Here is a 15,997-nt window from a genome sequence, read left to right as displayed (position 1 = left end):
GTTGTAATCCCAGGAGATCACCAGCCAACACCTGGAGGCTGACAACCCTAGGGGCCAGGGGGAAGTATATCTCCTGGAAAGTGAAAAAGGAGGTGTGACGACCCCTTTTAATGGGGAGGTCTGGTTTCCCTTTTAAAGTGTTCTTTATGTTTTGTTCTGCTGGGTATATCTGGCTGCCACCAGGAAATTTTAAGGATTTCCAAACCTTTATGCTTTTACTTTGGCTCTTTACTGGGTAGGTAGGTCGAGTTGAAGCCTCATGAAGGACTATGTGGTCCTCAGGAAGTATTCCTTTCAGAGCTGGTATAACAAGATCTGTTCCCTTACTGACAGGGATCTTTAAGTTAACTTTGTAACACTTTAACTCAAGGACTTATAAGTTCACTGTTTCTCTCCAAGTTATCAGGACATACAGCCTTTCCTATAATTTGTCTTCAATTTAAACTTTCATTTACTTTTTTCTTATTCTCTCTGACTTCCTTCATACATAGAACTTAACTCTCTCTCTCTCACAGACCTCAGAACTTATCAACTGTCTCCTGTAACTGTCACTCCTGACAGACATACATATTCATCCACTCAGAATCACTTCCAAAACCCCTCCTTCTCTCTGTCAATCACCAATCACACCACACTTGCCTCTTCAACCACACTAGTCTATCACAGCCATGCAACCAAACTTTTAAAGAGACACACACACACACACATAACTCAAGGAATCATTACAGGAGGTCTTACCTTTCAAAATTTACAGTAAGACTCTTAAGCTTGGCTGATACATGTTTTCTGCCTCTGGGCTTGTACATTTTCACGGTATCATTTTCCGACTCACTATGTCCATCATAAAGCACTCCAATATAATTGTTTGGCAAAGAGACTTGAAACCAATTGCTATCTTTTAACCCCTTCTAAAGGAGGAAATAAACTTTATTTGTAAATTGTGCCAACCTCTTAATTTATGTCTGGTTATAGGTATAAGATATTTTTTTCCAAAAACATAACCTTAACAGCATTGGAGGGGATAAGATTTTCTTCTCTTGTATTTACTGGATAGCCTGTAGTATCATTAAACTTTTGAAGATTTCCTCAAGCATACGAGTAGAAGTCACTCAGGGCAAAACTAGACATGACAGTGTCCTCATGGCTGCCACACAGGGCTGCGGGGTCTCCCCGGCCACTGGAAGGGTAGGGGGGGGGTAGGGTTGCCAGCTCCAGATTGGGAAACTCCTGGATATTTGAGGTTGGAGCCTGGGGAGGGCAGGGACCTCAGTGGGGTACAATGCCCTGCAGTCCACCCTCCAAAGCACCCATTTTCTCCAGGGGAACTGATTTCTGTTATCTGGAGACAAGCTGTAATTCCAGGGGATCCCCAGGTCCCACCTGGAGGCTGGGATCTCTATTGCCATGAGGAGGCCACTGCTATTTTAAAATCATTTAAACATGCATGGCATTCTTGTCATTGTCATCGTCGTCATCCCTGGCATCTTATCAGGTGCCAAAACAGCTGGGAGTGTGCTGGTGGGGGGGGACTAGGGACCTTCAGCCAGCTGCGCTGCAGGCCTAATCAAGATCAAGCCCACGTGTCATTTTAAAATGATGGTGGTATCCTTGTGGCGGTCACGAGGAACCCATCACCTCTAGTTTGGCCCATGTCTTAGTTACACTTAATTCCAAATCTCTGACCTTTAAAACATCCCAGTGTGGTGACTGAAGTCAGATTGGGAATACTGGGCAAAGTGAGGAGAGAACGGGATCTCTGGAATGATTGCCACGAATACAATTCTATGCAAAGACCAATCATTCAGAAATTATATCAAAACAATGGAGGGGGGCAGTCATGTGGTAGTGGAAAGTACTGTAAAGTTGCAGCCAATTTACGGTGACTCTGTAGAGTTTTCTTTTCTTTCTTTTTTCTTAAGCCCCCGGAGGGGATTTTTTATTGATTTTTTAAACACTACAAAAACTAGAACAGAAAAAAGGGAAAGGGAAAACTACATATAAGGGAGAAAGTAAAGAACCCACTACTAACTAAAAACCCAAGAGAGGAGATCTCCAACTAGCTTTTTATACTTCATTCAGACGTTTCATCTTTGTACTTCTTATGAACTGTGTCAATCTTTTAACCCTTTTAACCATCCCCAGTTGCATTTAATTGCCCAATAACTCTGTAGAGTTTTCAAGATGAGAGATAAACAGAGGTGGGGTTTTATTGCCATTGCCTACCTCAGTGTAACAACCCTGGACTTCCTTGACAGTCTCCCATCCAAGTACTAACCAGGACTGACTTCGCTTAGCTTCCAGGATTTGATGAGAGTGGGCTAGCCCAGGTGACCCATAGTGTTTAATTAAAAGGGGGTAGAGCTTCAGATACATAAGTGTAAGAAATATCCAGGTGGGTAGCCGTGTCATTCCGAAGCATCCTCTGTCTTATATGTAAAGTAAAGGTAAAGGTTCCCTTGCTCGAAAGCCAGTCGAATCCAACTCTAGGGATGCGGTGCTCATCTCCATTTCAAACCCGAAGAGCCAGCGCTGTCTGAAGATGTTTCCATGGTCATGTGGCCGGCATGACTAAACACCAAGGCGCACGGAACTCTGTTACCTTCCCACCGAAGTGGTACCTATTTATCTACTTGCAATTTCTTGCTTTTGAACTGCTAGGTTGGCAGGAGCTGGGGCCAGAGACGGGAGCTCACTCCATCATGTGGCAACTCGGGTCTCGAACTGCTGTACTACTGACCTTCCACAGCCTGCAGTTCAGCGTCTTAACTACTTGAGCCACAACAGCTCCTACATGAAAGCTTACATTCTGAATAAAACCTTGTTGGTCTTAAAGGTGCCACTGGACTCCAACTTTGTTCAACTGTAAGAAATGTATCTCATATAGTTATTTTTAGGTAATAGGACTTTTTATAAACAAATAACAAACAAAGAAAAATTCAGGTGGGTAGCCGTGTTGGTCTGAAGCAGCAGAACAAAGTTTGAGTCCAGTGGCACCTTTAAGACCAACAAGGTTTTATTCAGAATGTAAGCTTTCATGTAGGAGCTGTGGTGGCTCAAGTAGTTAAGACGCTGAACTGCAGGCTGTGGAAGGTCAGTAGTACAGCAGTTCGAGACCCGAGTTGCCACATGATGGAGTGAGCTCCCGTCTCTAGTTCCAGCTCCTACCAACCTAGCAGTTCGAAAGCAAGAAATTGCAAGTAGTTAAATAGGTACCACTTTGGTGGGAAGGTAACAGCATTCCGTGCGCCTTGGTGTTTAGTAATGCCGGCCACATGACCACGGAAACGTCTTTGGACAGCGTGGCTCTTCGGCTTTGAAACGGAGATGAGCACCGCAACCCTAGAGTCGGATTCAACTGGCTTTCGAGCAAGGGAACCTTTACCTTTAAGCTTTCATGTGCAAAGCACACTTCTTCAGACAAATGGAATAAAATTTCCTCAAGGGTTACTTACAGGAAAAAAATGCTTCATCAAGGCAGATCCTGTATAGCTACAGTACAATATCCTTATCAGAATATGCAGTTCTTTAAAAAGCCTCCCCAGCCTTTTTGGTGCATTGGTCATACATTGATTTCTCCAGGTTTTAATATTCCATTGTTATTTGTTATACAGACTCCCAGCTTTCTGCTGAATACTGTCTTATTTATTAAGTAGCATCCGGTTTGCTAGATCATCAGTGGTATCTATTCAAAAACTCTCACCAAATTTTACTGACTCAGCACTTCTAATTGGCTGCAGGTGCTTGTACGTCTTAAAAGACCCAACATTGTTACAACATACACTGAATTTTAAATTTTGTACAAAATGTTTACAAAATTTAAGACCAATCATCAGGGAATTTTACTTTACAAAAATAGTATTTTATGTCTTACAAATAGCTAGGTCTAGAGCTGAATTCAAACCATTAGGTACCATGGTGTTTAATACAAAGACGTAGGGGAATTTCACATTACCCAGTTTCACCCGGTTTCAAGCCAGTAATGATCCATTTTGAAGTGAACCTGTATAGGGCTGCCATTTTACACATGGCTTTCCCCTTCCGGTAAAGAGCTGAATCTGAAGCGGTTTGCCATTTCAGACTGCACCGCATTTTCCCTGCCATTTTTTGCCCGCGCGGGCAATCTCCGGCTTTTTTTTAAACGTTTGCTTTAGAACGCTATAGCGCTATAGCAGTATAACAAAACACTTCATGCATTCCAATGCGATTGATATAATGCCATTTCGTTATAGCACTATAACACTATAAAGCAAATGTTAAAAAAAAAGAGCCAGAGATCGCCCGTGTGGGCGAAAAACGGCGGGAAAAAGCGCATCGGAACCGGGAGAGGAAACTGAGGAGTACTTGGAAGCGGTTGACACGTAAAACGCTTCAGTCCCGTCTCCTAAATGGGACAGAAGCGATTGTGTATGAAATGACAAATATATTCCGGAAGGGAACCGGTTCTCAAACGGTTCTGTCTGAAATGACAGACCAGAAACCGTTTGGAAACCGTTCCTCTTCCAGAATGTATCACCTGTCTGAAATTATTATATCAAGGTTGTATTTTGTTGTGGCTGGAGATCTCCTGCTATTACAACTGATCTCCAGGTGACAGAGGTCAGTTCCCCTGGAGAAAATGGCCACTTTGAAAGGTGGACTCTATGGCATCATACCCCCATTGAAGTCCCTCCCCTCCCCAACCCCGCACTCCTCAGGTTCCACCCCTCAAAACATCCAGGTATTTCCCAACCTACAGCTGGCAACCCTATATAGTGGAGTTATATCTGGATGAGCGCTAACCATGGTTGATCAGTGTGACATAGTTATTCTGTAACCAGAATGTTGAGCAAGCCCAGTTAAAGCAGAGTTACCATGACCTCTGAACTTTTGAATGAATTGAGAATATATTACAGAGCAAACGTGTGATAAAAGAAATGCTCAAAGGTATCACCTAAATGCAAGACTATTTATTTAGAAAATGTATATGCCATTCTCAAGAGATCTGGTCATGATGGCAGGATACAAAGGTGTTTGTGAAACTGCACTGATATAACTGTTTCCCCAACCATAATAAATGCTTTGCTAGTCCATGCAACAGATTTTTACAAGTGAATCTTAAACTTGTTTGGAACAAGTCCTGTTGAGCAATAAAATTTATTTGCTAATAGATATGATTAAAGCTTCTTGGAAAGATGCAAAGGATTCCATGGTGAAAAACTTAAAACAGAAAGAATTAGAAGCTATAAATAGTTTCTTCATTTTAAATTCTTTGTTTGCAAAAATTTGTTTTTATAGGGGGATTCAGTGATACTGACTTGATTGATGGGACGCTGCCTCCACAAAAACCAGGGGGTAAGTTTTTGACAGACTTTATTTTCTTTATTTGTAGCTTTTTCTTTTCTAAGGGGAATTGGTTTAAGGAGTGGCCTGAAAGAAATTGTGATCTTTCCCATTTCTGAGTAGTATATAGTTACAGCAATGGCTACGAACTAAGGGAGGCTTAAAACTCATTTTGTTTTGATTGGAGCTGGAACGGTCACTACTGGTGAACTTGGTGATGTTTCAGTTACATGTTCTACTTTTGTATCTGCTTCAGATTTAAGATAAGTACTTCATGAGATAATTTAGGAAAGCGTACAAGATACTGTGTATACAAGTTAAATCATATTTTTCTCATTTCTTCTTGTATTAAGATTATTGTAAATCTGGCCAGAAAATTATGTTGTTGTTTCATGGTCAAAGGTTCTCAAAATATTCCTCCTTGTCTTCTAGTCAAGTATCTCATTTCTTATAGAATCTTCTGGGCTCACATCTGCATTATTTGTCCACCCAAGATTTTAGCAGGTTGATATATCCTTCCTTCTGACAATGTTATCTCTTCTAGGCTATTTATCATGAAACCTATGCAGTCTGTCCTCAAAGTAAAACAGTAACCCCACTCCCTTTCAAGTGATAGCTGTTTAACCTGTTTCTTTTGGGCTTCCTTTACATTGTCTACTATTTGCTTATTTAAAATATCTATCCCCCCATATTCCCTTGAACTCTATAAATCGGACTCTTTTCTTTTACACTTTTCCCACATTATAATGAATGAACATTCAGGAAGAAAAGCCTGTTGAAAATTGAGGCTCTTATCCCTATTCTCCAGGCACCAACAGAACATTTTTAGCATCCTCTTAAGGATTTGATTAATTTTATTCACCAAACCATATCCCTGTGGAGGATTAACTGTTCCTAGCAAACCACATACATCCCAGTTTTCTCCCTAAAGGAACCTAAAGTTACCAACAACAGGAAAAAAATACAATATACATAAACAAACCACCCTCTGGCTTACACCTCTGACCATACCCAACCTTTATAGTACCCGCAGTGAGGGGAACTTGCTCCAGATGAAATTCATCTGCTGCCAGCAAGATCCCCCCTCCCCCAGCTTATGTAATAAATCAGATTGGAAACTGGAGTCCCAATTTGTGAGCAGTTGGGGGTATGCCCTTAGCCAAGTAGTCTCAGCAGAACTAGCTGGTTATAGTACTTTCCCTTGAGTCTTTTGGATGAATAGTTGTAGGATGTACTACTGACTGCAGTGTTTAAAGTAGGTTTGGAAAATCCCTGCCAAGCTTAGCAGACTATAACAATATAGTCGAGTGGTTTTGCCTTTTGAGGTACAGTCTGCCTGTCCTTCAGAATATTTACATGTATGAGTGGAGAAGCATCAGAGTCCCCACACTATATCAGTGGAACCCATAGGTTCTAATTCTACAGCAGTTGTTGATGTATCAGATTCTCTTAGCTTTCACACTCTTAAGAGAGGTTCATTTGTGTTTCCTTCGATTTCTTTCTGTACACAGCATTTCTGCTTTGTTGCCTTGAGGCTTTATTTTCAGAGCAAAAGTGCTGTTTACTGTGGCCAGCTCTGAAGACACTTCATATTTATTCCCTTTAATAGCTTATCGGTGTTGATCATGTGCTTGAAAATGAGTTATGCTCTTGATGTGTGTGTGCCTAGATGGGTGTGGTTCTGCTGCTCAAACCTGAAGGAAACAGGGCTATCTATCTGAATGGTGCATGGAAATCCTCATGATGATTTTTCTTGAATGTTATTTTCCCCAGTGCTCCTAATGGATTTGTGCATGATAAATGGCTTGATGATTTTTGGACTTTAGCTTTGGGCTGATTATGCAAGATACATGCATTAGGCTGCATCTGGCAGAGTCTGTTTTTTTTTTTAAAAAAAGTATAAAAAGTAGGGTTGCCAGCTCCAGACTGGGAAATACCTTGAGATTTTGGAGGTAGAGCCTGAGGAGGGTGGGGTTTGAGGAGGGATTTTAGTGGGGTATAATGCCATGGAGTCTAGCTTTCAAGGTGGCCATTTTCTCCATGCGAACTGATCTCTGTCACCTGGATATCTAATCCCGGGAGAACTCCAGCTACCACCTGGAGGTTGGCAACCCTGAAAAGCTAGAATGGGCTTGGTGTATGTAACTGACTAACTGACTAATTGATTATCTTGTGTTTTCTAAGTGATAATTTAGTGGCTCAGTTCTGCTGTGAACACAGTTATGCACAACTTTTTGTTTCTTAATGTAGGCCGTGCTTCTAACCCGTCTGCAGGTATGTGGGCTTTGGTCAAAGTTAATTGAATTAGTTACTGCTGAGTCTTCAGTTTGGGTGTACCCTTGTATTTCTTTGTACGGACTTGTCACCAAGACAGGTCTACTAGGTACAGCTCTTCATATATTTCTCTCTCTCTTTTTTTTCCTTTAAAATCCTTGTTACAGGATTGTGTGATGTTCTGTGAGACACTTACATTGTCTAAAAAAGAACTGTGTGTATGTTGGCTTATTGCCTTTCAACTTTACACTGCATAAAGCTATTCAGTTCATCCTGTTCAAATGCTAAGGTTGCGACCCTAAGAATACTTATTTATTTATTTGATTTATACCCCACCCTCCCCGCCGAAGCAGGGAGTCCCATTGAACTCAGTAGGGTTTACTTCTGTTCAGGATTGCACAGTAAAGAGTGTAGACTAATACTGGAGGTTGCCGCCTGCCTGCTTTTTCAAGTATGTACAGAGGCCGGGAAAACCATGACCTAGAGTAATAATAAGCAGCCATTCTAGAAACCCCTGAAAGGAGCACAAACAGTGGAAAGAGCCATCCTGTGTTCTAGATTACGTTTGGTTTAATGTGCTCAAGGAATCTCCCTTTGGGGGCATCACCACAGAATCAAGTTAACTCGGCATTTCCTGTGAACTGTTAAGAACCATTGATCATACCATATCAAAACTGCTTCATTTGGAATAAGCCAAAATAAAACAACCCCTGTTTTGTTTGGTCTAAGCTACATTCTTGTTGGCATAGTTAGGCAGCAGCACACCACATGTTTGGTGACTGGTAAGGGCATACCTGTGCATGAAGATAATTAAAGCTAAAAGGGAAAAAGCAAGGGTAATTTGAATATTTCCTTTTTCTGCTACTGCAGTGTATTGGTGATATATTTAGACCTCTTCAGAAAAAAATGCTACAATACATACACATCAGTATGCTTCATAAGGAAGGCTGTTTTTTTCAAAAGTGTGAATTTTTCGGAAAGTTTATACCTAGAAATATTTACTAAAGTCTTATTCCCCTGTATGCAGTGATTTAATCCGTGTGGTGTGTTTGTTTTACTCCTGGTCATAAATTGTTCCAAATAAATGCGGTAAACTAAGTTGCTTCTGAATTGCATTAACTTGAACTGTAACCCAAACAGCAGCTCTTTGACTCTTTTCTGTCTAAATGCTAGCCTAATTCTTAAAATTATGTGCAACATCCATTGAGTGTTCTATTTTGCTATATTATACTGGAATAACTGTTGCTATATGGTCTGGTGCTTGTAGTAGGGATTGATTATTGATTGATTTAGAATAAAGCACCTTTCCACCCAGTGGGTCCTCAAGGTTGTTATTTAAAGAGTGAGCAAAAACTGAGACTTTGTAGTAAAGATGCATCTTGATAAAAGCACTGGCCCTGCATGGATGGTTGTTTTTGCAAGCAGTACTGTTGTCCATCTTATACTTTGCTAACACTGGCCAAAAGGTATTCTTTCTTTTCCTGAGGCATTGCAGGAAAGAATAGGATTTGTATTATGTAAGAAAAATGTTCTAACAAAACTGTTCTCACAGATGGGCAGGGCGGAGATTCTAAAACTGGTGAAAGTGCTGAAGGTAAGTGTATATGTTTTTATAATGGTATTTTAAGTCCTAATCGATTGTAAACTAGGTTGGCTACAGAAACTGATCAAATTTTATACCGCATATTATTAGCGTACATAAGCACATGATCCTTGGTGAAATCCTCACTATTTGGTAGGAGTATTGAGATGACCAGCTTGCCAAGTGGCAACTTTCTGTTAATGATCATCTGTATTCTACCCCGTTGCCTAAAAGATAGTATCTGTTCGCTTCAGTCTGTGCATATTGTCGTACTGTACATGCAGTGGTTTGTATGCCTCATCCCAGACGTGTGTTTTGATGCTGAAAGTCTGTCTACAGAACATAGAGGAATTTCACATTACCCTTTTTAACCCGTTTTGAAGCCGTTTTTGATCCGTCATGGAGTAAACCGATATAGGGCTGCCATTTCACACATAGCTTTCCCCTTCCGGTAAAGAGCTGGATCTGAAGCATTTTGCCATTTCAGACTGCACTGCTTTTTCCTTGCCGTTTTTCGCCTGTGTGGGCGATCTCCAGCTTTTTTAAAAAAAACATTCGCTTTAGAGCGCTATAGCACTTTAACAAAACACTCCAGGCATTTCAATGAGGTTGATATAATGCTGTTGCGTTATAGCAAATGTTCCCCCCCCCCCCAAAAAAGCACAGGTTAGAGGGTCCCCCAAAAAAGCTGGAGATCGCCCGTGTGGGCAAAAAACGGCAGGGGAAAAGCGCATCGGAACTGGGAGAGGAAACTGAGGAGTACTTGGAAGCGGTTGACAGGTAAAACGCTTCAGCCCCGTTTCCTAAATGGGACTGAAGTGTTTGTGTCTGAAATTACAAATATATTCCGGTAAGGAACCGGTTCTAAAATGGTTCTGTCTGAAATGACAGACCAGAAACCGTTTGGGAACCGTTCCTCTTCCGGATTATATCGTCTGTCTGAAATTCCTCATAGGTTCAGGTGGGCAGCAGTAATGGTCTGAAGCAGCAGAACAAAGTTTGAGTCCAGTGACGCCTTTAAGACCAACAAAGTTTTATTCAAGGTATAAGCTTCATGTGCACACACACTTCTTCAGATACAGTGAAATGGAAGTTTTCCCTGCCCTTTTTTGCCCTCAGACTTTTAAAAAAAAATGTTCTTCCAGCCAGTTTTTCTCTATTTTACGAACTCTGGATTGAAGACTGACTTGACTTTATTGGTATCGCATTTATAGGAAGGCTAAGGTAATCCCTGTTAACTCCACCTGTACTCCACACTTATCAGGAATTTCTCATCACTCTGAGATTCTCTTCTCATTTGAGCAATTTTTGAACATTTTTTTAAAGGCGGAAGAAAAATTAATTACAGGGCTGTTGTGAGGTTAAAATGGATGCTGAGAGAATGAGGTAAATATAAATGAGGCAGGGCATAAATGGAATAAACTACTTAACCTTCCACTTTCTTCTGATGTTCCCAAATTTCACATGCTCACTTCTTCTTGAAGTCACCCTCCCTCTGTTACTTTTCCATAAACCTGCAGCAGGCATGGGGATGGAGGCTGAAGCCATTGGCAAGTCACTGTGGCTTTGCTTACAAATATGGATTCTTGGGATAAATAATGTAATGATTTTGGAGGCAGCACTTCAGACTTCAGTAGAAAAGTGAGGCTACAGTAGAAATGATGCAGTTCAGCACAGCCAAGTCATGGAGAGTTGGACCTCCCTTGCCTGTTTGATGGGCTGTGTAAAGATCTTATTTCTAGTTTTGCAGTATTTGTCAACTGTGGAAGTAGTCTGTTTCTGAAGAAAGTAAATATACCTAACCTTGTCTTCCAGTGGAAATTAATATTGAAGGCAGCAGTTCTATGTGCACTTGAGAGTAAAATCTCTTGAATAGAGTATAATTTATTGATAATTAAAATATGCATTGGATTGGCATATGTATTAGTGGTTTTTGAGAATCACTCCCAAGTTAGGTCAAATCTGCCTTCTAATGGAAGGGAAATGTTATTTTCGCAGGCGGTGGAATGCTAGCTGGCATTATTAGCTCAGTAGCAGTGGCAGTGGTTGGGGCTGTGTCAAGTTTCATAGCTTACCAGAAGAAAAAGCTCTGCTTTAAAGCAAGTGGTGAGTTTATCTTTTTGTTGTTGTTGTTCTTGCCTTGAGATGTTTCCCAGGGTGCCTTGCTTAACCCAGCTGTCATGTAACAAGTATGTAAGTGCCATCAAATTATAACCAACATATGGTGACACCAGCAAGGGGCTTTCAAGCAAGTGAGAAGCAGATGTGGTTTGCCATTGCCTCCTTCTTCAGAGTGTTCTTTAGTGGTTCCCCCATCCAAGTACTGACCCTGCTTAGCTTCTACGATCTGATGAGATCAGCCTATACCGTGCCACCCTCCTTCCCTGTGTGACAATTAAGAAGGGGAAATCCACCATAGAATCGCCTCCTCCTAAACACTGCACTCCTAACCTAACCGGAGACTTACGGTTTGGTACTGTGTGTGTATGCATCCATGACATATATATGGTAAGTGTCTTAACTCTTGTTTATGTCTGCAGATCAAGAGAATGTTAATATGGAAAGCCAACAAGGAGCACATGCTGAGCCACCTGGTAAGGAAAGCGCTCGATACAAATGCAGAACTTAATTTTGACTGCTTATGATTCTCTCAAGAAAGAATCAGGATTAGGTTGCTATGAAGTCATCTTCATAGAAGAACCTAGTAGAGCTAGGCTGGTTTAACTTCAGCAGTAGAATGTCATTATGTGCCTTCAGGCCATTAAGAATCTCCAGTATTTATTATTTATTTTCAGGTTTGGATCTACCCCAATTTTGGTATTTGCCTCCCTGTGCCTTCCCCAGCCTGCCCGCTTCACACCTGGCAACTCCCTAGTGAAGGGAAGGTGTTTAAACTTAAAACACTTTCCCTTCCTTCTGGGGCTTTTGCTGCCTCTGCAGGGCGACTCCCCAGCCAAGGGAAGGTACAAGCCCCAGAAGCAAGTTTTAAGTTTAAACATCTACCCTCCCCAGCAAAGGGATTCCTCGAATGAATGCCAAATATATGGCATCCATTTGGGGAATCCTTGTTCGGCCAGCTGAATCAGATTAGAGAATCCATTTGGTGGGGAATGCATATGTGTGTTTGTGCATGCATCAGCTTTGGGCATATACAGTGCACAGTAAAAATTAGATAACTGTGAAATCTGTCAGTTTTATATGTTCTTTTATATGTTGATTCATGATCAAAACTGCAAAACCTGTGCCAACAGTAATTCATAGTTTTAAAAACCTTTAAATAATACATTTACTGAATAATTAGGGTTATAAATAATGGAATATGAATGTATATGATGGATATGGGTTATTAAGTAATCTAAAGATTACAGAGCTGAAACAATCAAAGCTTGATTGGGGAAAAAATTGTATCAGCTGTTATTAGTTGTTTGTCATCGTACTGGAATGTGCTGGAAGTCTGACAGCAGCCCCCTCATTGTTGGACCTTGGATTAGACCAGTAAAACAAAGTTTAGTCAGAATTTGCACAAGGGAAATGTTAACAGCATTTGGACAGAGCTGAGGCTGTATAAAAGAAGCTGGAGGCAGGAAAGATTAACTTGGCTCACATACTGTTGTATGGAACAAAGAAGCTTCCTGTAAAAGACAGAACAATGCAAAAAGTTCTCCTTTTTATTTATGCTCATGATAATGGTGAAAGAGGTTTGTTCTGTCGCCATAGTGTAGGGCAATGTCAGCCCCTAAGAATTCTTGGGTTTAGGATGATTAGGATTCAACAAAGCAATCCTAGACAGAGTTGACATTTTAAGCAGTAACTGGACTTCAAATCAGTGGGTTATGTTAAAAAAAAAAATCTATGTGCACTGTTTCCACACACACACACACACACACACACACACACCCATCACAACAGCTTTTTACACTTCTTTCATGCTGCTTCTGGGCTCGTCGAGGAGAAACATTTATTTATTTATTTATTCAGTTAGATTTACTAGGCCACCCTTCCCTAGAAGCAGGGCGGCTTACTACAAAATAATGTACAAAGCTCAATTTAAAACTAAGTTAAAATAACCCAATAATTACTAATAAATAAAAACAGCATGCACATAGTATATAAGATGGCGGAAGGAATGCCAGCTCCCCAGCCTCCCAGGGGGTGGGGGGGTACAAAGGATAGGGAATTATGTAAGAGTGCCAAGGATGCCCCGTCGCTGTCCTTTACTGAAGGCCTGGTGGAACATCTCTGCCTTGCATGCCCTGTGGAACGGTAACAACTCCTGCAGGGCATGGATGTCTTCTGGCAGGTCCCCCAAGGCGGGGGCCAGGGCCAAGAAAGCCCTGGCCCTAGTTGAAGACAGCCAGACTTCTCTTGGGCTGGGGACCACCTGGAAGTTCTTATTTCCTGAGCGTTGTGCTCTTCCAGGGGCATACTAAGAGACGCGGTCCCAAAGATATGTAGGCTGTAACAGGCAGGTGGAGGTGGGAAGTTGCACTCCTTTGCATGGAATTAAATCTGATCCAACCCATTGGGGATAATTCTGCTTAAAAGCCAATTAAGCAAGATACCCATGAAATCTATCATCTGATCTCCTCCTGGTGTTTCCCCACAGGGCAAATAACTTCATCTGATCCCATTTAACTATCTAATACTCTGGGAAGAGGGCAAAAAGAATTTCAGACATCTAGGGCTATTCCCCCCCGCCCCCAGCATACTGAGAGATAAGTTCCGTTGAACTCCACAGAACTTGAATAAACATGTTTAGAGTCAGGCTATAAGGCATTTTAATTGTCGCTTCTATATTTCTGATGCCTCTAATGGTAATTATATCAATTGACAATATATTTACTGGTATTTATATCAACTGACCCTATATTTAATAAACTTTTTTTCTTTCTTTAGTTCAACGCACTCTTTTGCAGAAATCGTAATGGAATATAAAGGAAAGACCAGCAAAACTGGATAGAAAATGCGCATGTTCCCCCGACAAGTACCACATAGTGCCAACAACAGAACTTGGAGCTGTAAAAGAGACTTAAAATAATTGTGCTGAAATGTCTTGAGAGGGAGCTTTAACAAATCAAAATAGTGTCATCTGTGGCAAACTCTGAAGCAATGGGGTTGCTGATAATTGGCTTTTAACACATTTTTGTTGAAATAGTTAGCTTTTGTCAGAAGTCTCATCTCTGGTTTTTGTCGTAAGAATGCTAAAGGTGAGATGGTTGTTGAATTCTCTTTTGATTCCCGCCCCCCCAGCAAAACGCCCATTGTTTGACAGGCAAAAGTAACTGAAAGAGGTCTAGTGAATGCAATCCTATGAGGAGTTATTCCAGTCTACTTCAGTGGGCTTAGGCTGGAGTCACTCATGTTGGATTGCCCTCTGTATCTTGCAAGGACTCCTTACTTATGCAGTGTGTGCCTGCAGGCTCCATGCAGAGAAGCACATTGCACCCATGGTAAAGTAGTAGTCCTCCGTCAAGGAAGTCTGACCCACTCATGTGCTCTCTGCCATCTCCGTGTCCTCAAGTGTATTGCTTTACTTTCCTCCATTGGTAAAAAATAACTATGGATATGCTTGGAAATGTCATTTGGGAATGAAAGATTAACTTTTTCCTTGTGCTGGTGGCCCTGAGAAAACCCCATTTATTAGGAGTCAACCCAGCTTTGCATGGCCACATCCTGTTTCTTGGTCACACTAGAATCTGAGAGAGTGTTGGAAATGTGCTTTTAAACCTAGATATTTGCTCTTCAGGAAGTCAGTAAAACCCCTTCTGCCATGGACATTTATCTTCCTATTCAGTACCCAGGAAATGGAGGTGTTAATTACACACTGCCTTAATATTTGTCACTCTGAAAATATTTTTTTAAATAATTTTGTCTAGTATTTGTTACAATTAAAATGCAAAGATGATAATTCAGAATGCATATTTCTGCTCTATAATGCTGATTCTGCCCTTATCCCAACTGTATACACTGGCAAATTAAAAATAATTTGAAGACTTGGTCCTTTGTGCAGCCACTACTCCTGAGGCTGTATCATGTTGGAATACCAAAATTAATTTGGTGAATGCAGTCTTTCATTGGAACTGCCCAACATCTTGTGTCTGTGCTGCAGGGTGTGCCTTCTTATTATTCATAAGTGACCTGAGTTTGTGTGAGCTAGTGCAGTTTTTTAGTTTCCGGCTCACATATTTTTATCTTAGCTCAGGAAGGATGGCTCCAGAGCAAACTAATGTATGCAATAGCCAAATCGTTTACTCAAAATTTTAATGCCCGTAGCTCACAAAGTAGAATTTTTGCTCAGAAGATTCCACAGCTTAGAGGGAGCCTTGCCTATGACATGCCAACTCTGTATTTCCCGTCAAATTTTATATTCTTGTGACTTTTTAATTTGATTAGCTATTTGTTCCAAATATATATAATTCCTGTAATAGAGTTTTTGTGCCCAGTTGCAGGTGCCTTAAATAATTCATCCTGAAGTGCTATTTAAGACAAGTAATCACTAGCAAACAACTGACCAGAATACACGGAGTGCTCCACATTGGTTTGTTTAATGGGGAGGAATACCTTGAGATGGTAATGGAGAGTAATATAAAGGACTATTTCCATTGGATGAAATCTAAGTTAAAAGTATGCCTGCTTTTGTGCTCTGAAATTTAGCCTTATCTAAGCAATGCAGATTGGACAAATCCTAAAACAGACTATGATGTAAGAATTTCTGTATGTGTATTGGAGAAAACCAGTATGGAATGACAATTTTCTATTCAAAGACAGGAATAAGCCACAAACTAATCATTTCTCCATTTCCAATAACTCATTGGTACAGAA

The 15,997-nt window shown here is 40.9% G+C and overlaps 1 protein-coding gene across 2 annotated transcripts in view; it reads left to right on the top strand.

Annotated features, from left to right (window-relative positions):
• The window catches only part of LOC107123288 (CD99 antigen-like), a 41,502-nt gene extending 26,124 nt beyond the window's left edge, over positions 1–15,378 (top strand). The window contains exons 6-11 of one of the 2 annotated variants that reach the window (XM_015426516.1): positions 5,275–5,331; positions 7,570–7,593; positions 9,146–9,187; positions 11,174–11,281; positions 11,716–11,769; positions 14,072–15,378. In XM_015426516.1, the coding sequence (XP_015282002.1) occupies positions 5,275–5,331; positions 7,570–7,593; positions 9,146–9,187; positions 11,174–11,281; positions 11,716–11,769; positions 14,072–14,100 (314 nt within the window). In that variant the 3' untranslated portion in view covers positions 14,101–15,378. The remainder of the gene's footprint in view (positions 1–5,274; positions 5,332–7,569; positions 7,594–9,145; positions 9,188–11,173; positions 11,282–11,715; positions 11,770–14,071) is intronic. The other variant, XM_015426517.1, reaches the window with a different exon arrangement.
• The last annotated feature ends 619 nt before the right edge of the window (positions 15,379–15,997 follow it).

This window comes from Gekko japonicus, unplaced genomic scaffold (genome assembly GCF_001447785.1).
Source record: "Gekko japonicus isolate JY-2015 unplaced genomic scaffold, Gekko_japonicus_V1.1 scaffold1206, whole genome shotgun sequence".
Classification (NCBI taxonomy): domain Eukaryota; kingdom Metazoa; phylum Chordata; class Lepidosauria; order Squamata; family Gekkonidae; genus Gekko; species Gekko japonicus.
The sequence above is the reverse complement of the archived record's forward strand: the minus strand, read 5'-3'. Positions and strand labels throughout refer to the sequence as shown.